The following is a 20,249-nucleotide window of genomic DNA, read 5'->3' as shown; positions in this document are numbered from 1 at the left end:
TGCTCAACTGGTTAAGGTCAAGCAAATCTGTAGTATGGACCAAAATATTTGCTGTAGCCCATCTTTCATACCAAGACAAAACATACATGATAACACATCCAACCAGTTGAGATCTAAAACCATGAGAGCCAGTGCCTAGTATTCAAGAGCTTCTTGATGCTAATTAAATTAACAGGGATATTATCTTGAGATTTGGTGACATCTCGTTGAATCTCAAGAAACTTGGAGATTCTGCTATGGTCAGCTATTCCTTTCAGAGTCAATAAAGTAAATACCAGTTATGCATTGGGATTGATATAATTGACAATCCCACCATGCCACCAAAGTACAGGCCTTGTACTTATAACACAAAGGGTTATTATTATTATTATGTTTCCTTATCACATGGTTGAATATGTTATAAAGAATTCTTGTGAAAATATCTAATATTAAATATTATTTCTTTTTCTTCAGAATGACTCTGGAACCTTCCCGAATCGCACTGAGATTAGATGGAGCCCTGATTTCTCATTAGTTGCTATTGGTAACATTGATGGGTAAGATAATATTATTGTTATTATTACTGCAGAAAACTGGCAGAATCATTACCACTCCAGACAACATTCTTAGCAGCATTTCATCTGTCTTTACATTCTGAGTTCAAATTCTGCTGAGGTTGACTTTGCCTTTTACCCTTGTGGGGGTCGATAAAATAAGTACCAGTTGAGCAGTGGGGTCGATGTAATCGACTTATTTCCTCTTCCCAAATTGCAGGACTTGTGCCAAAATTTGAAACCCATATAATTATTATTATTATTAAGGTAGCAAGCTGGCAGAATCATTAACACGTTGGGCAAAATGCCATTGGGTATTTCATCTGTCTGAGTTCTAATTCTGCCAAGGTCGACTTTGCCTTTCATCTTTTTGTGGTTCAAAACTTACATGTACATGCACATAAACACATACGCTTACACACGTGTGTGTGTGTATATATATATATATATATATATATAAGTCTGTAAATAGTGGGGTTGTGTTAACCGCACGTGGAGAAATAATAGGAAAATGAATAAGGCAGAATGCTAAATTGGAAGCATATTTTAATAAAGATTTCTAACTGACTTTCATTGTGAAGCAAATTTTCAAGAAGAATGAAAATGTTTTTTACAAAGAAGTACAAAATGAAGAAAATAATATATAAAAAAAATAATATATAAAAAATAACTATACCAATACATTATATTGTCTTTGAGCTTTTGAAGTTCAATGGTAGTTGATGTATATAATGGTTGGAAAAATAAGGATGCATGAGAATTAAGAGTTGTGTTAGGTTTAAAAAAAGGGTTAAAAGTTTGTGTTAAGCAGGAAGTGTGGTGTCAAAACAGGAAGTGTGTGTAAGGGGAGACAAATGTTTTTAGTTGGAGTTATGAACTCTTTTTCAACATAAACTTCCTGTTGAAAAAGAGTTCATAACTCCAACTAAAAACATTTGTCTCCCCTTACACACACTTCCTGCTTAACACAAACTTTTAACCCTTTTTTTAAACCTAGCACAACTCTCAATTCTCATGCATCCTTATTTTTCCAACCATTATATACATGAATTACCATTGAACTTCAAAAGCTCAAAGACAATATAAGGTATTGGTATAGTTATTTTTTTATATATTATTTTCTTCATTTTGTACTTCTTCGTAAAAAAACATTTTCATTCTCCTTCTTGAAAATTTGCTTTGCAATGAAAGCCGGTTAGAAATCTTTATTAAAATATGCTTCCAATTTAGCATTCTGCCTTATTCTTCATTTTCCTATAACGGAGATGTATTTGCACAGCAAGTGACCTGATCTGAGAGCGTGTGCTGGAACGAAAACAATTGCAGCATGGAAGGTGTTTATAAGCCATTTAAAAAGCACACAAAAACCATTAGATTCACTTCAACAGTTAAATTTAATTTACCAAAATATTTTCGATATATGTGAGTTTATTTTTAGAATGACATCGTAGGATCGGTGTGTGAGACTGGATCTGGGCAGTCTGAATGTAAAACAGGTAGAATATTTGAGCCAAATATGGTTGGTTTAAATGCTAAAAGGTTAAGAAGGATATATCCTTGATAGTATTCAAGTGAAACATTGAAACATTTGAGCGAAATATTGGACACTTTGTACAATAGTACAAAGTGTCAATCCTTTGCAGCCAGTATTAAGTCTGACCTATCTATTTGAAGCAGGTCATCTGCTTGTGTGTGTGTGCAAATGTGTATATAGGTTTCTTGTGTGATATTTACAATTATTATTGTATGTGTAATAACTAATCTATTTATGTGTATTTGTAGGTCTGTCGAGATATTTCTTCCTCCACATTTACAGATAATGTGTACGATAAATATTTTCTCTAAAATCATCAACTGCATCAGTTGGCACCCTTTATACACCACCAGCTACAACATGATGTCTACCTGCTCCAACTGGTTAGCTATAGGCTCCAATGATTCTGTTGTACATGTTGTTGACCTCACTATTGTCATTAAAGGTATGCAACCAATTTCCTTTTGCAGTTTTGTGCTTTCTCCTCTTCTCTTATTCATCTTCAACTATACTAGAATCTGCTGTTCATATGGGAGCCTTTATACTGTTGCCTGGCATGCTTGAAATAGCAGCTGAATTAACCAAAACTAAAAAAAAAAATAATATATATGTAATAATAATATTTTATAAGCTGAAAGTTATTAAGTGATCACTATGCCTAAAGAGTCTAATATTGGGGTGTATAACCCCTTGATGGAAAAATGTAGGGTTTACCATACGCATGCGTATGACAAACCCTACTTTCTTTTCATCGCTTATAAGCTTTAAGTTTATAAAATATTATTATTTACAGATTGTAAAGTTTGGCACTGATTAACAAATAATCGCATATATATATATATATATATATTTATGACGCGACACTATCTATCTTTGTATCTTTCTCCCCCTCTCATTTTTCCTTCTGTTGTTCTTCGCTTCTCCCCTTCACTACTATATCTCTCTCTTCCTCTCTGTCTCTCGTTGCTCACCTATATTCTACTTCCTCCTCTTTTTCTCCCTCTACCACTCTTTCTCCTTACCCCTCGCTGGTCACATCTGTCTGGCTACTACTTCCTTTCTTCTCTTGGCCATCGCCAAGCTCGCATGAACATTCTTCGTCTCCCTTCCAGTTCGTTGCTTCAGTGTTCAGTATACACATGTTTTTTCACGTCTGGCCGTATTGCTTTTCTTGTTTATTTTCACTGTTTCGTTTTCCTGTCTTGTTTTCTGTCTGCCACTATATACCTCCATGTTACATAATTAATTTGTGGTCCGTGAGAAGAGCCATTCTAACGATGCGTCCTGCCCTAACTCTTCGAAACGCTTAGTTTTAGAATGGTGGCAGCTGATGAAGGAAATGTTCTCTATGTGGCCTGTGTGTTTTCTGTACTCTGTCATTTTGTCCACATTTTTTTGCAACGTCCTGTACCCAGATATGCATCTATATATACATGTAGGTGTTGGTATGTACATATATATGCATATATTCATATATTATTCGTATTATATATATATATATATATATAAAATTATAATGGCAATATGACCATCCCCAAGTACAACAACAGTGTACAATATAGTTTTAGAAATATAGATCATCAATAAAACAAGCTGGTCAAAGGTGGAACTTCTGCTCAGTTAGAGCGGACTTGGTGCTCTAAACAACTGGAGTTACTTTTCTGTGAAGAGGCCATAACAGCTGCTCTACCTAACTATCTCTCTGTTACCTTAGCTGGGGTTTTTACTGTCCCAGCAACTGAAACCAAATTAGAAAGTGAAAAGAATGTGTTTACGTACATTTGTGTATGTGTATGTGTATGCATATATGGAAACATCCAGGAAGGTTTTCTATGGCCACATACTTGTTCTGTGCCTTCTCTTTTCCAACCTACTAAACACACTTATTTCCATTTACTTCTCCTACCAACCACCTTTTCCACTATTTACCTATTTTTGAAAGTTTTTTGTTTATACCAGAACTCCATAGATTTTCAAACGATGTTTTTTATTGAAATTTCAGAGAAGGCTTCACACAGCAACGAAACAATAGTAATCACTGAGAGTCTTCGCAGCCTGGAAGGTCACAGTAAGAGAATCACTGGTCTGTGTTGGAGTACACACAATGAAGGTCACCTAGTCACAATTTCTTATGACAAAACTGCTGTGGTAAGTTGTCGTCACCCTTTGGAATGTGCTTTGGTTGTATTGCTTATTGTTTAGCCCCAGCTTATTAAGTGTTCTATCTTATGGCCCTCCTGTTTTATCCTGCCCTTCTCCCCTCCATATACTCTCTTCTGCATCTCCATCCACTCCTGTTCATTATTCATTTGTTACTATCTCCCCATTGCCACTGCATCCCTGCACCAGGTTCCATAGTCTGTTTTTGGCTTGGTCTCTACAGCTGAATGCCCTTCCTAATGCCAACCACTTTACCAACTGTACTGGGTGCTTTTTATGTGGCACCATCAAACAGTGCATCATTACCAGTGCTTTTTACATGGCACCATTACTCATGCTTTAAACTTACTATCTTCAACTTGGTTTCTCTGCCGATCCTCACATATGGTCCTGAATGTTGGGTATCGACCAAAAGGGTACAATCACAGACACAAGCAGCCAAAATTGGGTTCCTCCAAAGGATCTCGAGAATAATGTTACTTGACAGAGTGCATAACTCAGAGATCTGGGATTCTCTCCAGGTCAAGCTGTTGCATCTCCACATTGAGAGGTCACAACTCTGGTGCTATGGACGTTATGTTTAGAATGTTCCAGGAATGAATGGTAAAGGTGAATTCTTCAAGTTGAGCCAATTAGTGGGAAACCTCGGGATAGAGCAAGAATTTCATGGTTAACTGCTTAATATCCAGTCTCAGATGGTTGTCAGGTTTGGAAATCCAGTCAGAAAGTCTAATGTTAGTTACTTCTGATAGGACCCTATGGAGAAGATACCCTAGGACTCTACCTCCACAAACCAGAGAAAATGGATGGGTGGCTGAACCTCGAAGAAATGAAAGGCTTCTATTTGAAGTAGGGCAAACAATGGCATAAAGACTTCTATGCTGGCTTGTGAATGACAGTCTTTAAGGGGTGGTGAACTAGAGATTTTAGGATATCTTTCAGGACAGCAATGTATTTTGTTTTTGACCAGGTGGTTGTTTCAGGATAGTGAAAAGTATTGGTATAAATAAAAGAGTGAAAAAAAACAACCAATTCATTTTTTTTAATAATTTTCAGGTGTGGGACGTTAAGAAAGGTGAGGCCTTAGCTCATTACCGCGGTCATTCGGGTCGATTGATGTGTGTTAGTTGGAGTTTAATTGACCCTAACCTCATATACACTGGATCCGATGATTGTTTCCTTCATGGATGGAGAATATCAGAACACCATTGTCAACCAAAACTTAGTAAGTGAGGAAAAAAAGTTTTCTACTTCTGTTATATTTTTCTTTTGTTAGACTAAAATCATTTTTTTTTACACCATTAGATGTGTAACTATTCAGTCATTAGAATTTTATCATGTAATCATTATATTAAAAAAAAAAATGTTGTTTTCATAGCTTTGTACAATTGATTGTGGTTTCATTCTTTTATTTACTTTGGGCCTCTGGACATAAAAACATTTCCAGCCTGTTCACAATAAATGTTTTGCTGGCTCTTTGTTTAAAGTGTGTGCTGTGGGATGACAGAACAAAAAGGATCACATCAACAACAGTGGGATATGAACTCAGAATGCAGAGCATCAGAGCAAATTTTGTGAGACAGTCCCTCCAACAGTTGTGATTCTGCAGCTTCACTACTGCAGCATAGAGATTCTTGTTCTTTTCTTTTTTTTTATTAAAAAGCACTGATGCTGGTGCCACATAAAAAAAAAAACTGGTGCTGGTACCACTTAAGAAACGCTGCTAATAATGCCGCATAAAAAAAGGCGTTTTAGAGACACCCCAGTATTAACAGCACATATGTAATAAATGTTTTAGTGTATTAAATCATGTAGTATATAAAGCAGCTTCGCACTTAGGATCTGTAGTGATCTTTTTGAAGTAAAATGTGTCTAATCAGCCATTACTATTGTGAGGGTAATATATTCAAGGGAGATAACTGGAGAAATAAAATAAAGTAATTGCGTCCCTTGATGGTCTGTGGTACTTGATTCAAACGCTTTTCATTAAGTACCTCATCTTGTCCTCACTAGTTTCTGCGCTCGAATCCTTCTAAGATTAACTTTGCCTTTCATTTTCTGGTAATTGATGAAAATAAGTGCATGTCACATATTAGGATTGAGTCAATTGGCTGTATCTCTTCCTTAGAAATCTATATCTTTGTGCTAATGCAATCAAGCACAGTGGATAGTGATAAATAAAAGGCTTCATATAAGGATGTAACTAAATATTTCTTTGGTACAGTTCCCACCTATTTCTGCTACTCTAATCTATTAGTTTTCAGATTACCTTGTCAAATGCAATGCTTATTTATTAAGATTGCTTTCAATTAATCCTGCATATCTTATAGCTTTGTGATTTTGATGATGTGACAGTTTGTTTCTGAAATGACATTGTAGGGTCAGTGAGAGAGGACAGATCTGACCAGTTTAAGTACTAAAGGATTAAAGGAGTTCCAATGGGTTTTCAACCTTTAAATGACATATATATATATATTAATAAAATACAGGGTAGCAAAGAAAATTTTAGAAATTTTATTTTACCACCAGTGGTCTAGCAAGGGTAAAAAAAACAGTCAATAGACTATGTATTATTCATTTAAAATACAGAGATGCCTGTAATAGGACATCTAACCCGCTAGAAATATATATATATATATATACATGTATCTATGTGCGTGTGTGTGGTCAAACTGTCCAACCCATGCCAGCATGGAAAACGAACGTTAAATGATGATGATATACAGGGTTGGCCAAAAGTCATCTGGTAGTAAATCAAAACCATTTAATTCCAAGATTAAAACAAAAAATTATTTTATATGTGACTCCACTAAAAGATAGACAAATGTTGAGAAAAAAAATGCAGTGATTTTAACTCACAGCATTCAATTATTAAACATTCATAATTGGAATGAATAAATAAAATTGAATATTAAGTATTTATGGAACTTTGATTTACTGTCGGGTGACTTTTGGCCATCCCTGTGTATGTATGTGTATATATATATATATATATATATATATATATATATATATATATATATATATATATATATGGTGGTGGGGGCTGTTATCTTGACAGCATACAAGGGTTGTAAATGGAAGTCACTATCATATAAATAACAGCATTTGTTTGTTTCTGTGTTTACACATTTTCAACTAATGGTGATGATGCTTACACACCATACATACACACGTAATATGTGTATATATGTTGTGGGGGGGGGTATCTTGACAGTGCACAATGGTTGCAGATCGAAGTCACTGTCATATAAGTGATGTAGTTTGTTTCTAATCTTGTGGAAAACATATCAAGCCATAAGGAAATATTACCTTGCTTGGAAACAAGGACTGGCTACAGAAATAGAATCAGGCCACAAAAAATTTTCCGTAAACTCTGTGTGACTCGTCTGGCACACTGCCACTTCTCTCAGTTTCTCACACTCTCTCAGCTTAGACATCCTTGTCTTGTGAGCCACGTGGTAACTCCATGGGTAGTGGTGCCACATAGAAAAAACACCTGTGTTTGCACTACATAAAAAGTGCCCATACTGATGTCACATAAAAATCACCTGTCCCAGCTCCAAGCAAAATAGCACCCGTGCCAGCACCATGTAGGAGGGAAACTATACCAACGCTGCATGAAAAGCACCTGTACCACGTAAAAAGCTCCTAGTACACTCTGAGAAGTGGTTGGTGTCTGGGAGAGCATCCAGCTGTAGAAATCATACTAAAGCAAAAAATAGTCAGGTGCAGTAGGTTTGCCAGGTCCAGTCAAATCATCTGACCCATGCCAGCATGGAAGATGGATGTTAAAAGGGTAACAGGAAAAAGAGTGTTTCTTTGGGAGGCCCTGCAATGAATAATCAATCTTCAGGTCACCAAATGAGATTTTCGTGACTTTCCATCTTTAACCAATAGACTCCACTCTCTCTCTCTCTCTACTTGCTCTGTATGAACCAATGAGGAAACATCTAGATCGCAAAGTAGCTGTGACATTTGTTGCAGATCTCTACATTGTGAGTTCAAATACAACTAAGGGCAACTTTATTTTCATTCTTTCAGGGTTAATAAAAAATGTAATTCGGGGTGGTGTGTTGATGGAATTGCTAAAGCTCCATATGAAATGCCTTGTGGAATGTTTACCAGTTCTTTGAGTTCTGATGCCAATACCTGCATCAAATAGCAAGAGCCTGGTACTAAAGCTGTAGCAGTCTTTATAAAAACTCTCTCCCTTAGACAAGGCTGGTGATGGGGAGAGGGGGGAATAACTGCTTGTATCCTCCCCACACAAAAAAACCCTGAATCCCAGCCCATGCTTATAGTCATTCCTAACTGATGGAAGCCCTAGAGGGAGCAACTGTGGAGTCACTCAACTTCCTAGAAGTAGCAACCAAGTCTTGCACATTGTACCCCATTTGCTTAGGTTTAGAAGCAACATTAGATAATGTTGACCTAAATTTCTGTCTGACTGAAAAGTCGCTCATGCCTATAATCAACCACAACGGATAACCAACAATGTACAAGGAAAACGGGGGAGGATGTATGGAGAGTGTAGTAGCTAGAATAAGAATAGAATGGAGGAAATTCAGTGAGCTTTTACTTCTATTGGCAACCAAAGGTTTCTTGCCATGTGAAATGAAAATTATATGATTCATGTATACAGACAGCAATTCTACATAGTGTGACATGGGCTCTGAATGCAGAGGACATGCAAAAGCTAGAGAGGAATGAGGCTAGTATGCTTCACCGGATGCATAATATAAGTGTACATGTTCAACAGAGTGCAAGTGTATTGAGAGAGAAGTTAGGCATAAGAGGTTGCTGTGTGCAAGAGAGAGGACTGTGCTGGTTTGGCCATTTGATGTGAATAGTTGCCAACAGTTCCATGAAGAAGTGCCAATCTCTTAAAGTGGATGAAACATGTGGAAGAGGGAAACCCAAGAAAACATGGAATAAAGTACTGAAGGATGACCTCAGGACACTGAACTTTTCAAACAAGATGGCAAAAGACTGAGATACCTGGTGCCTTGCTGTACACTAGAAGACCCAAGCTCCACAGCAGAAGTGTTAAGGCCACTCCCACTGGAGTATACCAAATAACAAATAATTTCTTAGGAAAATGCGTCTCTTAGGATAAAAAAATTGTACGCCTTTTGGACTCATCCTTGTACAATAGCAGAAAGTTGGATTGGCCTGCAAGAATCCTGTGCTGGTGCCATGTAAAAGTGCCTGTGCAGTGCCACATAAAAGCAACCAGCACACACACTGTAAAGTGTTTGCTGTTAGGAAGACATCCAACTATAAAAGCCATGCCTAATCAGACTGGAACCTGATGCAGCTCTCCGGTTTGCCAGCATGGAAAAACACATGTTAAATGATGATGATGATGATATATATATATATATATAAGAAAATGAGACAAAGGAACAAACAATTATTTTATGACATTCATTAGCTTACAGTTGTTTCTGCTATAAGATGCAGTGGACTCATAGTTGAGTGCCTGAGTGACACCTTATAGCAGAAACAAATGTAAGCTTATGAAGTTCATAAGATAATTATTTCTTTGTCATCTCATTGTTTTGTTACTGTTCTGTACTCGACTAACGCTTCATTCTAAAGACTATGTATATCGAGTTCTACACCAGGTTATTAGTTTCGTAATGCTTGTATGAAATGTGTGTGTGTGTGTGTGTGTGTGTGTGCACACGCAATGGATTCCCACACCATTTCTGTCTGCTAAATTCCCTTACAATGCAATGGTCACCCCTGAACTACAGTAGAAGTCACTTGCTCAATTTGTTGCACAGTGGGACCGAACCTGAAGCCATGTGGTCTCAAAGTGAGCTTCTTAACCACAACAGCCATGCCTCTGCTCTTAATACTTCCTAGATATTTCTATCTCTATACTTTAGCAAGCTGTCAACTTTCTTCTTGTGCAGTTTTCTTAATTACTAATTTGTGCTTTTCCTGTTCATTCCACTCTGTCAAGTTTACCCTGTAGTCTTCATTCTCACTTCTTTCCAATTTTTTCTTCTTTATCTTTCTCTCCTCTTTCTCGTCTTCCTCTCTTCTTCACCTTCTTCCTGTTATTTTCTTCCCTGTATTATTCTCATCCTCATTCTATTCCCCTTATTCTTATCTTTCTCCTTTCTCTATTTCTTTTTTCTTCCTTTCCTCTTCCATTTTTTCTTCATTCTCTTCCTCTCTCCATCTTATTTCCTTTCTTATTCTTTGTGTCTCCTTTTTCTATTCCTTCCTTCCTTCCCTCTCTCTCTCTCTCTCTCCCTCCTTCGTCTTTTCTCTTGCCGCGTCTTCTCCATCTTCGCCACCCAACCTTCTTCGTTAACATGAAATAGTCGAAAGCAGGAAGGAAATCTAAGCATGAAGAAGCAAAATAAATAAATACACAAAACAAAATACAATAAAACGAAAGCTAAATACAAAAATAAACCATCCTCTGTTCTGATTACACATCGCTCTACTAATATTTTTAAATGTTAATATAACAACCATACTCTGCAATCAGGACATCTGTACTTAGTCTCATGTCAGATCTGTGCATTTGGGTTTGGACTTGCGCCAAGAGTTGCCAGGCAATACACACACACACACACACAAGCACAGGCGTGGCTGTGTGGTTAAGAAGTTTGCTTTCCAACCATTTGGTTCTAGCATCTGTCTCACTGCATGGCACCGAGGGCAAGAGTCTTCTACTGTAGCCCCAGGCTGATAAAATCTTTGTTCTTGGATTTGGTGGAGAGAAGCTGAAATACACCTGTTGTGTGCAAATGTGTGCATATCGATGTGTGTGTGTGTGTGTGTGTGTGTGAAAAGATGCATGGTTCAGTGGTTAGAGCATCAGGTTCACAATCATGAGGGAGTGAGTTCGATTCCCAGACCAGGTTGTATGTTGGGTTCTTGAGCAAGACACTTTATTTTCATGTTGCTCCAGTTTACTCATCTGTAGAAATGAATTGCAACGTCACTGGTACCGAGCTGTATCAGCCTTTGCCTTTCCCTTGGATAACATCGGTGACATGGAGAGGGGAGGCCTGGTAAGCATGGGGGACTGCCGGTCTTCCACAAACCACCTTGCCAGGACTTGTGCCTCGGAGGAGAACTTTCTAGGTGGAAATTTCCAATCTTCTGTGAAAACATTTGGTCATGGGGAAATATCGCTTCATGTAGAAACAAGTGAAGGTTGGCAACAGAAAGAGCATCCAGCTGTAGAAAATTCACCTCAACAAATCTTGTCTGAGTCATCCAAGTATGGAAGAGTTGACGTTTAAAAATGTTAAAAGAATGACATATATTTTATCTGTCCATCTATCTATCTATCTATCTATCTATCTATCTCTCTATCTCTTTCTCTCTCTCTCTCTCTCTCTCTCTCTCTCTCTCTATCTATCTATCTATCTATCTATCTATCTATCTCTCTTTCTATCTCTCTCTCTCTCTCTCTTTCTATCTCTTTCTCTTTCTCTCTCTCTCTCTATCTCTCTCTCTGCAAGACAAGAAACTTTGGGAGGAGGAGGGCATTGGAGGAGGTGATCTTGTTTTAGATGATGAAAGGTTAGTGTGGCAGAGTTAGTGTGTGTATATTTATATTTTGGGGTGAGACAATCACTTCATAACCATGTGGTTTCAGGTTCAATCTCGCTGTACAGTAGTTTGCAGGCTGTGATATGAGGGAGATTCGTTTGCTGTTTCTTATCGATTGAACCCCCAAGTATGATAGTTTGGATTGATTATTCCGACAGTGCATTATTGTAATGACTAGTTCAGATTTACTAGTTCAGATTTACTTCTGAGGAAGAAGCCTACAAGCTAACTTAATTTTCACTTTAATTACCATTTTAGCTCTTTTCTTTTAATTTTATTTCTGTACAATAACTTCTCTTTCAAATCTTTTCCCTTGTCCATTGAGACTCTCACCTTTCTTTCTCTCTCTCTCACCTCCCCCTCTCTCCCACCCCCTCTCTCCCACCTCCCCCTCTCTCTCCCACCTCCCCTCTTTGAAAAGGAAGCTGCCTTTGAGTAAAGGCTATACACGTGTGTGTGTGCGTGTTTGTAATTTAATTTAATTTTAAATCAGTTTTACCTCTCTCTGGTTCAAAGTTTATTTCTATACAATATTATGTTCATCAGTCTTCTATATTCATTTTGTTCCACTTTCCAGTGCTATCGGCTGAGCTTCATAAAGTAGGCTCAGCTGCCGTTTATCTGCTAACTTTTTCATCTCCCACAAGACTAGACACCGTTGTGACACCACCTTCCCTGTGACAGCTAAATACTCGCCAGTCTCACATCTCTCCATCCCATCGTTGAGACAATGTTACACCCACCATAGAAGCAGGAACGAATGGATATTCACATGGGCACAGGCATGGCCGTGTGGTTAAGAATTTTACTTCCCAACTACATGATTCTGGGTTCAGTCCCACTGTGTGGTAGATTGGACAAGTATCTTCTATTGTAACTTTGGGCCAACCAAAGCCTTGTGAGTAGATTTGATAGACCGAAACTGAAAGAAGCCTGTCATATACATGCGTGGTAAGTAGCTTGCTTACCAACCACATGGTTCCAGGTTCAGTCCTACTGCATGGCACTTTGGGCAAGTGTCTTCTACTACAGCCTCGGGCCGACCAAAACCTTGTGAGTGGATTTGGTAGACAGAAACTGAAAGAAACCCATTATATATATAGTTAGCGACTTTAGTAGTTAGCGACTTTGGGATCAAGGCAAAATGGGTGCCCAGAATTAGACAGGCTTGGAGAAGAAGGGTGTGGAAGCTTAAAGACCCTGCAAACGGACAGAGACTTAGAGACAAGTTACTTGAAGCATTTAACGAAATAGAAGGGGATATAGCATCATACAACGTGGAAGACAATTGGAGATTTCTGCGGGACAACCTGTTGAAAGCCACCGACCAGATTTGTGGGTGGTGTAAGGTCCCCTCCCAACCCAGAGTAACGTGGTGGTGGAACAAGGAGGTAGACAGGGCTATTAGACAAAAGAAACAAGCTTGGAAGGACTGGAAGAACGGTGGTAGCAGGGAATTGTACCAATGTGCCAGAAGGGAGGCTAGGCGACAGGTTTATTTAGCCAGAGGGGAAGCAGATAAGGAAAGATTTGCCAATGTTCTGCGCCGTGAGGACCAAAGACTCGAGGTATTTCGGGTTGCAAGACAGTGTAGGAGAGAGAATAGTGATGTTGTAGGAGAGAAATGTGTTCGCATGGATGATGGTACGCTTGCATTAAATGAGGATGCAAAGAAAGAGGTCTGGAGATGCCACTACGATAGATTGCTTAATAAAGAGAATGAATGGGAGAAAGAGAGCCTGCCTTATGTCGACCCAATAGAGGGACCAGCTATCCGAGTTGATAGTACCAGGGTAGATAAAGCAATTAAGAGTATGAAGACCGGGAAAGCCCCCGGCCCATCAGGAATCACTGCAGAGATGCTCAAAATATCTGGCAGTGTTGGCTATAGCCTAGTCACCCGTATTACGAACCAGGTGATACACGAAGGAGTCATACCCTATGACTGGTGTAGCAGCATCATAGTCAACTGCTACAAAGGTAAAGGGGACGCTTTAGATACAAATAATTACAGAGGCATCAAGCTGTTAGATCAGGTTATGAAAGTTACAGAGAGGGTCATAGCCCAACTAATTAGGGAGCGAATCAATTTAGATGAGATGCAGTTTGGGTTCGTGCCAGGTAAAAGCACTACTGATGCCTTATTTCTAGTGAGACAGTTGCAAGAGAAATACCTAGCCAAGGATAAACCTCTGTACCTGGCTTTCGTTGACATGGAGAAAGCCTTTGACAGGGTCCCCCGATCCCTTATCTGGTGGTCAATGAGGAAACTTGGGATAGAAGAATGGCTAGTGAGAGCTGTGCGAGCCATGTACAGAGATGCGGCCAGTAAGGTGAGGGTTGGAAATGAGTACAGCAATGAATTCCGGGTAGAGGTAGGGGTCCACCAAGGTTCCGTCCTCAGCCCCCTATTATTTACCATAGTCCTCCAGGCAATCACAGAGGAGTTCAAGACAGGTTGCCCCTGGGAGCTCCTCTATGCTGATGACCTTGCCCTAATTGCGGAGTCACTATCAGAACTAGAGGAGAAGTTTCAGGTGTGGAAGCAAGGTCTAGAATTGAAGGGCCTTAGAGTCAACCTAGCTAAAACCAAAATCCTAATAAGTAGGAAGGTAGATAAAACACAAACCCCTTCAGGTAGATGGCCCTGCTCAGTATGTAGAAAAGGAGTAGGTAGTAACTCTATAAGATGTACCCGGTGCAAGCTATGGACACATAAGAGGTGCAGCAACATCAAAGGCAGGTTAACTAGCAAGTTAGTTTTTGTTTGTGGCAGATGTTCAGGTGCAATAAAGACTGCAAACAAACAGGAAACAACTTCTATCTCATTCCAGGGTGAAAAACTAGAGGTAGTCGATAGCTTCCGCTATCTGGGCGACCAAGTTAGTAGTGGGGGTGGGTGCGCTGAAAGTGTAGCTGCTAGAATAAGAATAGCCTGGGCAAAGTTTAGAGAGCTCTTACCCCTGCTGGCGACAAAGGGACTCTCACTCAGAGTAAAAGGCAGACTGTATGACGCATGCGTACGAACAACCATGCTACATGGCAGTGAAACATGGGCTGTAACTGCTGAGGACATACGTAAGCTCGCAAGGAATGAAGCCAGTATGCTCCGTTGGATGTGTAATGTCAATGTGAATACCCGTCAGAGTGTAAGTATCTTGAGAGAAAAGCTGAACATTAGAAGCATCAGTTGTGGCGTGCAAGAGAGACGATTGCGCTGGTATGGACATGTGGTGAGAATGGAGGAGGATAGCTGCGTGAAAAAGTGCCACACCCTAACAGTTGAGGGAACCCGTGGAAGAGGTAGGCCCAGGAAGACCTGGGCTGAGGTGGTGAGGCAAGACCTTCGTACATTGGGCCTCACCGAGGCGATGACTACGGACCGAGACCTTTGGAAATGGGCTGTGCGTGAGAAGACCCGGCAAGCCAAGTAAGATCGTTGCCAGTGCCCCTGGACTGGTTCTTGTGCGGGTGGCACATGAGATGCACCATTTTGAGCGTGGCCGTTGCCAGTACCGCCTGACTGGCTCCTGTAGGATTTTCGAGCGAGATCGTTGCCAGTGCCCCTGGACTGGCTTGTGCGGGTGGCACATAAAAGACACCATTTCGAGCGTGGCCGTTTTCGTGCGGGTGACACGTAAAAGCACCCACTACACTCTCTGAGTGGTTGGCGTTAGGAAGGGCATCCAGCTGTAGAAACTCTGCCAAATCAGACTGGAGCCTGGTGTTGCCATCCGGTTTCACCAGTCCTCAGTCAAATCGTCCAACCCATGCTAGCATGGAAAGCGGACGTTAAACGATGATGATGATGATGATGATGATGAATGCACCACTTCTTTCTTGATGGAATAGATTTGTTGTTTTACAGTTCAGTAGAGGCGGTCATCAGTTTTTATCATGTATGCATCCAGCCAGATAGCGATTGATAATATTAAAGGTTAGTTTGATCCATGTCAGATCTCATCGTTTTGTCTTCCTAAAGCTCTTGGAAGGTTACAACCTGTTGACATCTGACTTTTGTGTGGTACCTCTTCTCATCATTATTTTTTACAATGTGGTGAGCTGGCAGTATTGTTAGCACATACATCTGTACGTTCTGAGTTCAAATTCTGCCAAGGTCAATTTTGTTTTCACCCTTTCAGTGGGGTCGATGAAATAAATACCAGTTGAACTCTGGAGTTGATGTACTCAACTAGCCTCCCCCCCCCAAAAAAAAATATTTCAGGCTTTGTGTTTATAATAGAAAAGACTATTATCGTTAGCATGCTGGCCAAAATGCTTAGCAGCTTTTTGTCTGTCTTTGTGTTCTGAGTTCAAATCCCACCGAGGTTGACTTTGCCTTTAATCCTTTCAGACTCTAGAGAATAAATACCAATTTGGACACTGGGGTTTTTGTAATGAACTATCCTCCTCCCCTCAAATTTCAGGCGTTGTGCCTATCATAGAAGGGCTTATTATTATTACTATTACTGTAATAATAATAATTATTATTATTTCTTCTCTAGGCAACCTCTCAAAGCTCTCAGTCTGGCTGGTTTCCAGACAGATAGATACATGGCATAGTTTTATTGCAGTGGAATATATAGAAACAAACTAACCTGTAATGTTACATGTACTAACGTAACTGCAATTGGCAGCAGATATTTCTACAGGAAACAAATACAGAAATAAACAACACAAATAACAATAATAAAAATAAAAAAATTGCAGACAAAACTTTTTCTTTAAATAGTTGACATCTACTTTGTTGTGTTTTATTTTAATGCATTTTGTTGTATTTTCTTTATTGAAGCAAAAATAGATGAGTCTTTTATTTTTTTTTATGTTCTTTGGTTTTGTTGGGTTTTTTTTTTAGGGTGGCATTTTTTTTTTTGTAGCCAGACATACCTGCACACACATACACACACATGCGTGCACACACATACACATGCGTGCACACATACACACATATGCGTGCACACATACACATGTATATTAATATTCATTGCTCATCTTAATTTTTTTTTCTTTCTTTCTTATTAAACAGCTAAGAGGAACAAGGTATGATGTAAATGATATAATAATAATAATAATGATAAAAATAATCAGAAGGCAGGCTGTGCCCATAGCCTTTTTTAGGCTTGTTTGACTCTGCTAGGTTGCACAGTGTGTTGTTAGTAATATATAAGGTTAGCTGTATATTGCAGTGACAAGGATAAAGAAGGATTAAGACACGTCTTTGAAGGATTAAGACATGTCTTTGAAGGAATTATAACAGGACATTTAAGAAATCTAGTGAAGATAAGTGCATGTGTAGCTGTGTGGTTAAAAGTTTGCTTCTCAACTACATGGTTTACGGGTTCAGTCCCACTGTGTAGCACCTGGGATTACCAAAGACATGCAAGTGAATTTGGTTGATGGAAACTGAAAGAAGCTTGTTGTATATATATGTACACGTGTGTGTGTCTGTGTCTGCTTGTCTTGGTACCATCACACAGTTGTTGTAAATGAATGTCATTCATTTCCAGTATTTTGCAAAGAACATGTCTAGCCACAGGGAAATATTAGCTTGCTTGGAAACTGGGGAGGGTTGGCAACTGGAAGAGCATTTGGACATAGAAAATATCTGCCTCAATAAACTCCATCTGACTTATGCAATCATGGAGAAGTGGGCATTTAAATGATACCCCCTACTACTTCATATATATATATATATATATATATATATATATATATATATATATATATATATATATATATATATATACATATATGTATAAATATATAAAAGGATAAAGAGAACAATGGTAAAGTTAGAAATATATTTTATGGATAGAGTCTTACAGCTGTTTCAGGGAAGATCCAATGCTTCCCTTCATCGGAGACAGAAATAGTAAAGGAATCGATTATTATATCTATAAGAGGAGAGTTATAGTAGGAAGTGAGAGTGAGTGTGATGCACTGAAAGAAGAAAGAAAGAACAGTACTTGGAGTGTAGCTTCATTCCAGTAGCAAGTATCCATGTAAATAATCCTTGTGGGAATTTTCCAGAGATAGTTGCTGTAGCAAAGGCTGAAATAGCAGAGGTGGATATATGTCATATTGCGTCCGAAGTATACTGCGTATGTTTACTTCCAGGATGTCTCAAGTCAAGTGAGAGATGTGTGTAGGGTAAATAGGTCAAGTCTTAAAGACAGAATGGATACATATATATATATATATACACACATGTATGATTGGGAAGTAAAATGTTTGCTATGTGTCTATATCTATGTTCATATTCATCTAAGACTATTCTTCATTTGAATTTATTGGTATGTCTTAACAATTTAGACAGGCTTACCTTTGGTAACTCATGTGTGTGTATGTGCATATATATATATATATACATATATATATGTGTGTGTGTGTGTGTGTTGTATAGCAAATGAATATACTTTCTTTAAATTTGTGTAACAAAATATTCTTAGCTGCAATATTTGATTCTTTTTTTATATTTTTCTTCTTGTCCTACTTATTTTATTCCAGACAAAACATGTCTGGGTCTGCAAATTAAGAAAAGAAAAAATTATTTCGCAACATTAGTGTTTTTACAGCTGGATGCACTTCCTAATACAAATCTGCACTCATTCAGACCATTAGCAAATAGAAATAACATAAGAAGACTAAAATAATGTATAATGTAAGATTTTAAAGTTTTGATTTGTGTGCTAAGAAGTTCAGTCATCTATTTTTTGTTTTTGCACCACCAACAATTTTTAATTATTACATATTTCCAGATATTAATGGAATGGGAAATATATATATATATATATATGAAAGCAAACAAATATTCTTTGAAGGATCTGATTTCTGCTATGTGTGTTTATATTAACCTTTAGATTATTGCAGTACCTGTACTGTGTTTCCTCAGTTTGGGATGTTTACCATTTAGTATCACCTGTTCCCTCTTCCAACTTTAACTTTTTTTTCCAAATATTTTCTGTAGAAATTCATTGCTTTGTTTCAATTATGAAAATAACGAAAACTTTGGAAAAGTAACTTTGTCATTGATAGTCTGGTGTATGGAACATTAATTAATTTTGATGGAAAGTTTTATATTAGATATCTTTAAAACAGGAAGTTTGTATCAGAGACCCAAGGGTGGTCTCAGTCAGGTTGGTATCAAAAGGGTTAAGGTTGTGTAGCAATAAATCTCCAACTAGAGAAGTTAAAACAAACAGCTTTATTTACTGAGAAAACTTTCACTAAAAATTGGGATCTTTTTAATGTAAGGGATCCTTAGGAAACTTATATGCTGTTGTTAGAGAAACATTGAACGTGAGGCTAACATGGTGTCGTACTAAATATCTAATGATATTTGGGTTTTAACCCTTTCTAAACTGCTGGTTGCAAGTGTCATTTAGATCAGCAGTTCCCAGACTGAAAAACATCAGCCCCTACTTCCTATCTCAGTGAAATATTTTACCCTCTGTCCCCTCACTTTTTTATTAATGAGATGATAAAATAGAATTTGCAAAGATTTGTTCATGTCACAGAGTACGTCTTAGAACCTGGGATGTGATTTGAACACACAGTTCTTCAGTTAAGACTCTAATGTCCTTTTTTTTCATTGAAACACTCTTTTGCTTCTTGTTTCTTTTGTAATGGATTACAGAGTACACATGGTTGATTTAACCCTTTGGCATTCAGATTACTCTGTCAAATATTATTCTTATTTATTCACATTCAGCATTATCGTTGTTTAACGTCCGTTTTCCATGCTGGCATGGGTTGGATGGTTTGACAGGAGCTGTCCAGACTCCAGTTGTCTGTTGTGGTACAGTTTCTATGGCTGGATGCCCTTCTTAATGCCAACCACTTTACAGAGTGGGCTCAGGAAGGCAGGGATGCTACTCCCTGAGACCCCTTTTGTAGCCCCCGCCTATCTGATATTTATTTTATTGACCCTGAAAGGATGAAAGGCAAAGTCAGCTTCAACAGAATTTGAACTCGGAATGTAAAAGAGGGATGAAATACCAGCATAAAACTGGGGGGTAAAAAAAAAAGAAATAGATTACAACTGAATCTTCACTATTTTGGAGCTGCAGAAAGACACTGACAGGAGTTGAGTACATGGATATAAACATAAACACACATACACATACATTAAAAAATATACACCCACCCGTATACATACTGATGTCTTACAGTGTGTTTAAAAATTTTTTTTTTCATGGCAGTTTACGTTCATACATAATTTCATCTCTCTCTTACTCTCTCACTACCTCTTTTGTCCATTTACCCCCTCCTTGCTCTAGATGTAGGGGTGTCTAGGTGAGGGAGCATCTACCAATTTCAAGATGTGTTTGTACTAACTGTTGATAAAAATATGAGAAACCAGCCCTAATTTAGCCCAAGACCTGTTATCAGACGTGTGATAATCTTCATATCTGCTTGAGGTATTTCTTTTCAAA

General features: G+C 38.3%; 1 protein-coding gene across 2 annotated transcripts in view; it reads left to right on the top strand.

Annotated features, from left to right (window-relative positions):
• Window positions 1–20,249, top strand: part of LOC106875942 (gem-associated protein 5) — a 134,597-nt gene that overhangs the window by 69,219 nt on the left and 45,129 nt on the right. For both annotated transcript variants that reach the window (XM_089361465.1, XM_052972568.2), the window contains exons 11-14: window positions 454–536; window positions 2,316–2,512; window positions 4,070–4,215; window positions 5,284–5,452. In XM_089361465.1, the coding sequence (XP_089217591.1) occupies window positions 454–536; window positions 2,316–2,512; window positions 4,070–4,215; window positions 5,284–5,452 (595 nt within the window). The remainder of the gene's footprint in view (window positions 1–453; window positions 537–2,315; window positions 2,513–4,069; window positions 4,216–5,283; window positions 5,453–20,249) is intronic.

The sequence above is a fragment of the Octopus bimaculoides genome, chromosome 13, assembly GCF_046866305.1.
Source record: "Octopus bimaculoides isolate indiv1 chromosome 13, ASM4686630v1, whole genome shotgun sequence".
Taxonomy (NCBI): Eukaryota; Metazoa; Mollusca; class Cephalopoda; order Octopoda; family Octopodidae; genus Octopus; species Octopus bimaculoides.
Note: the sequence above shows the minus strand (reverse complement) of the source record. Positions and strands in the feature narration are given on the sequence as shown.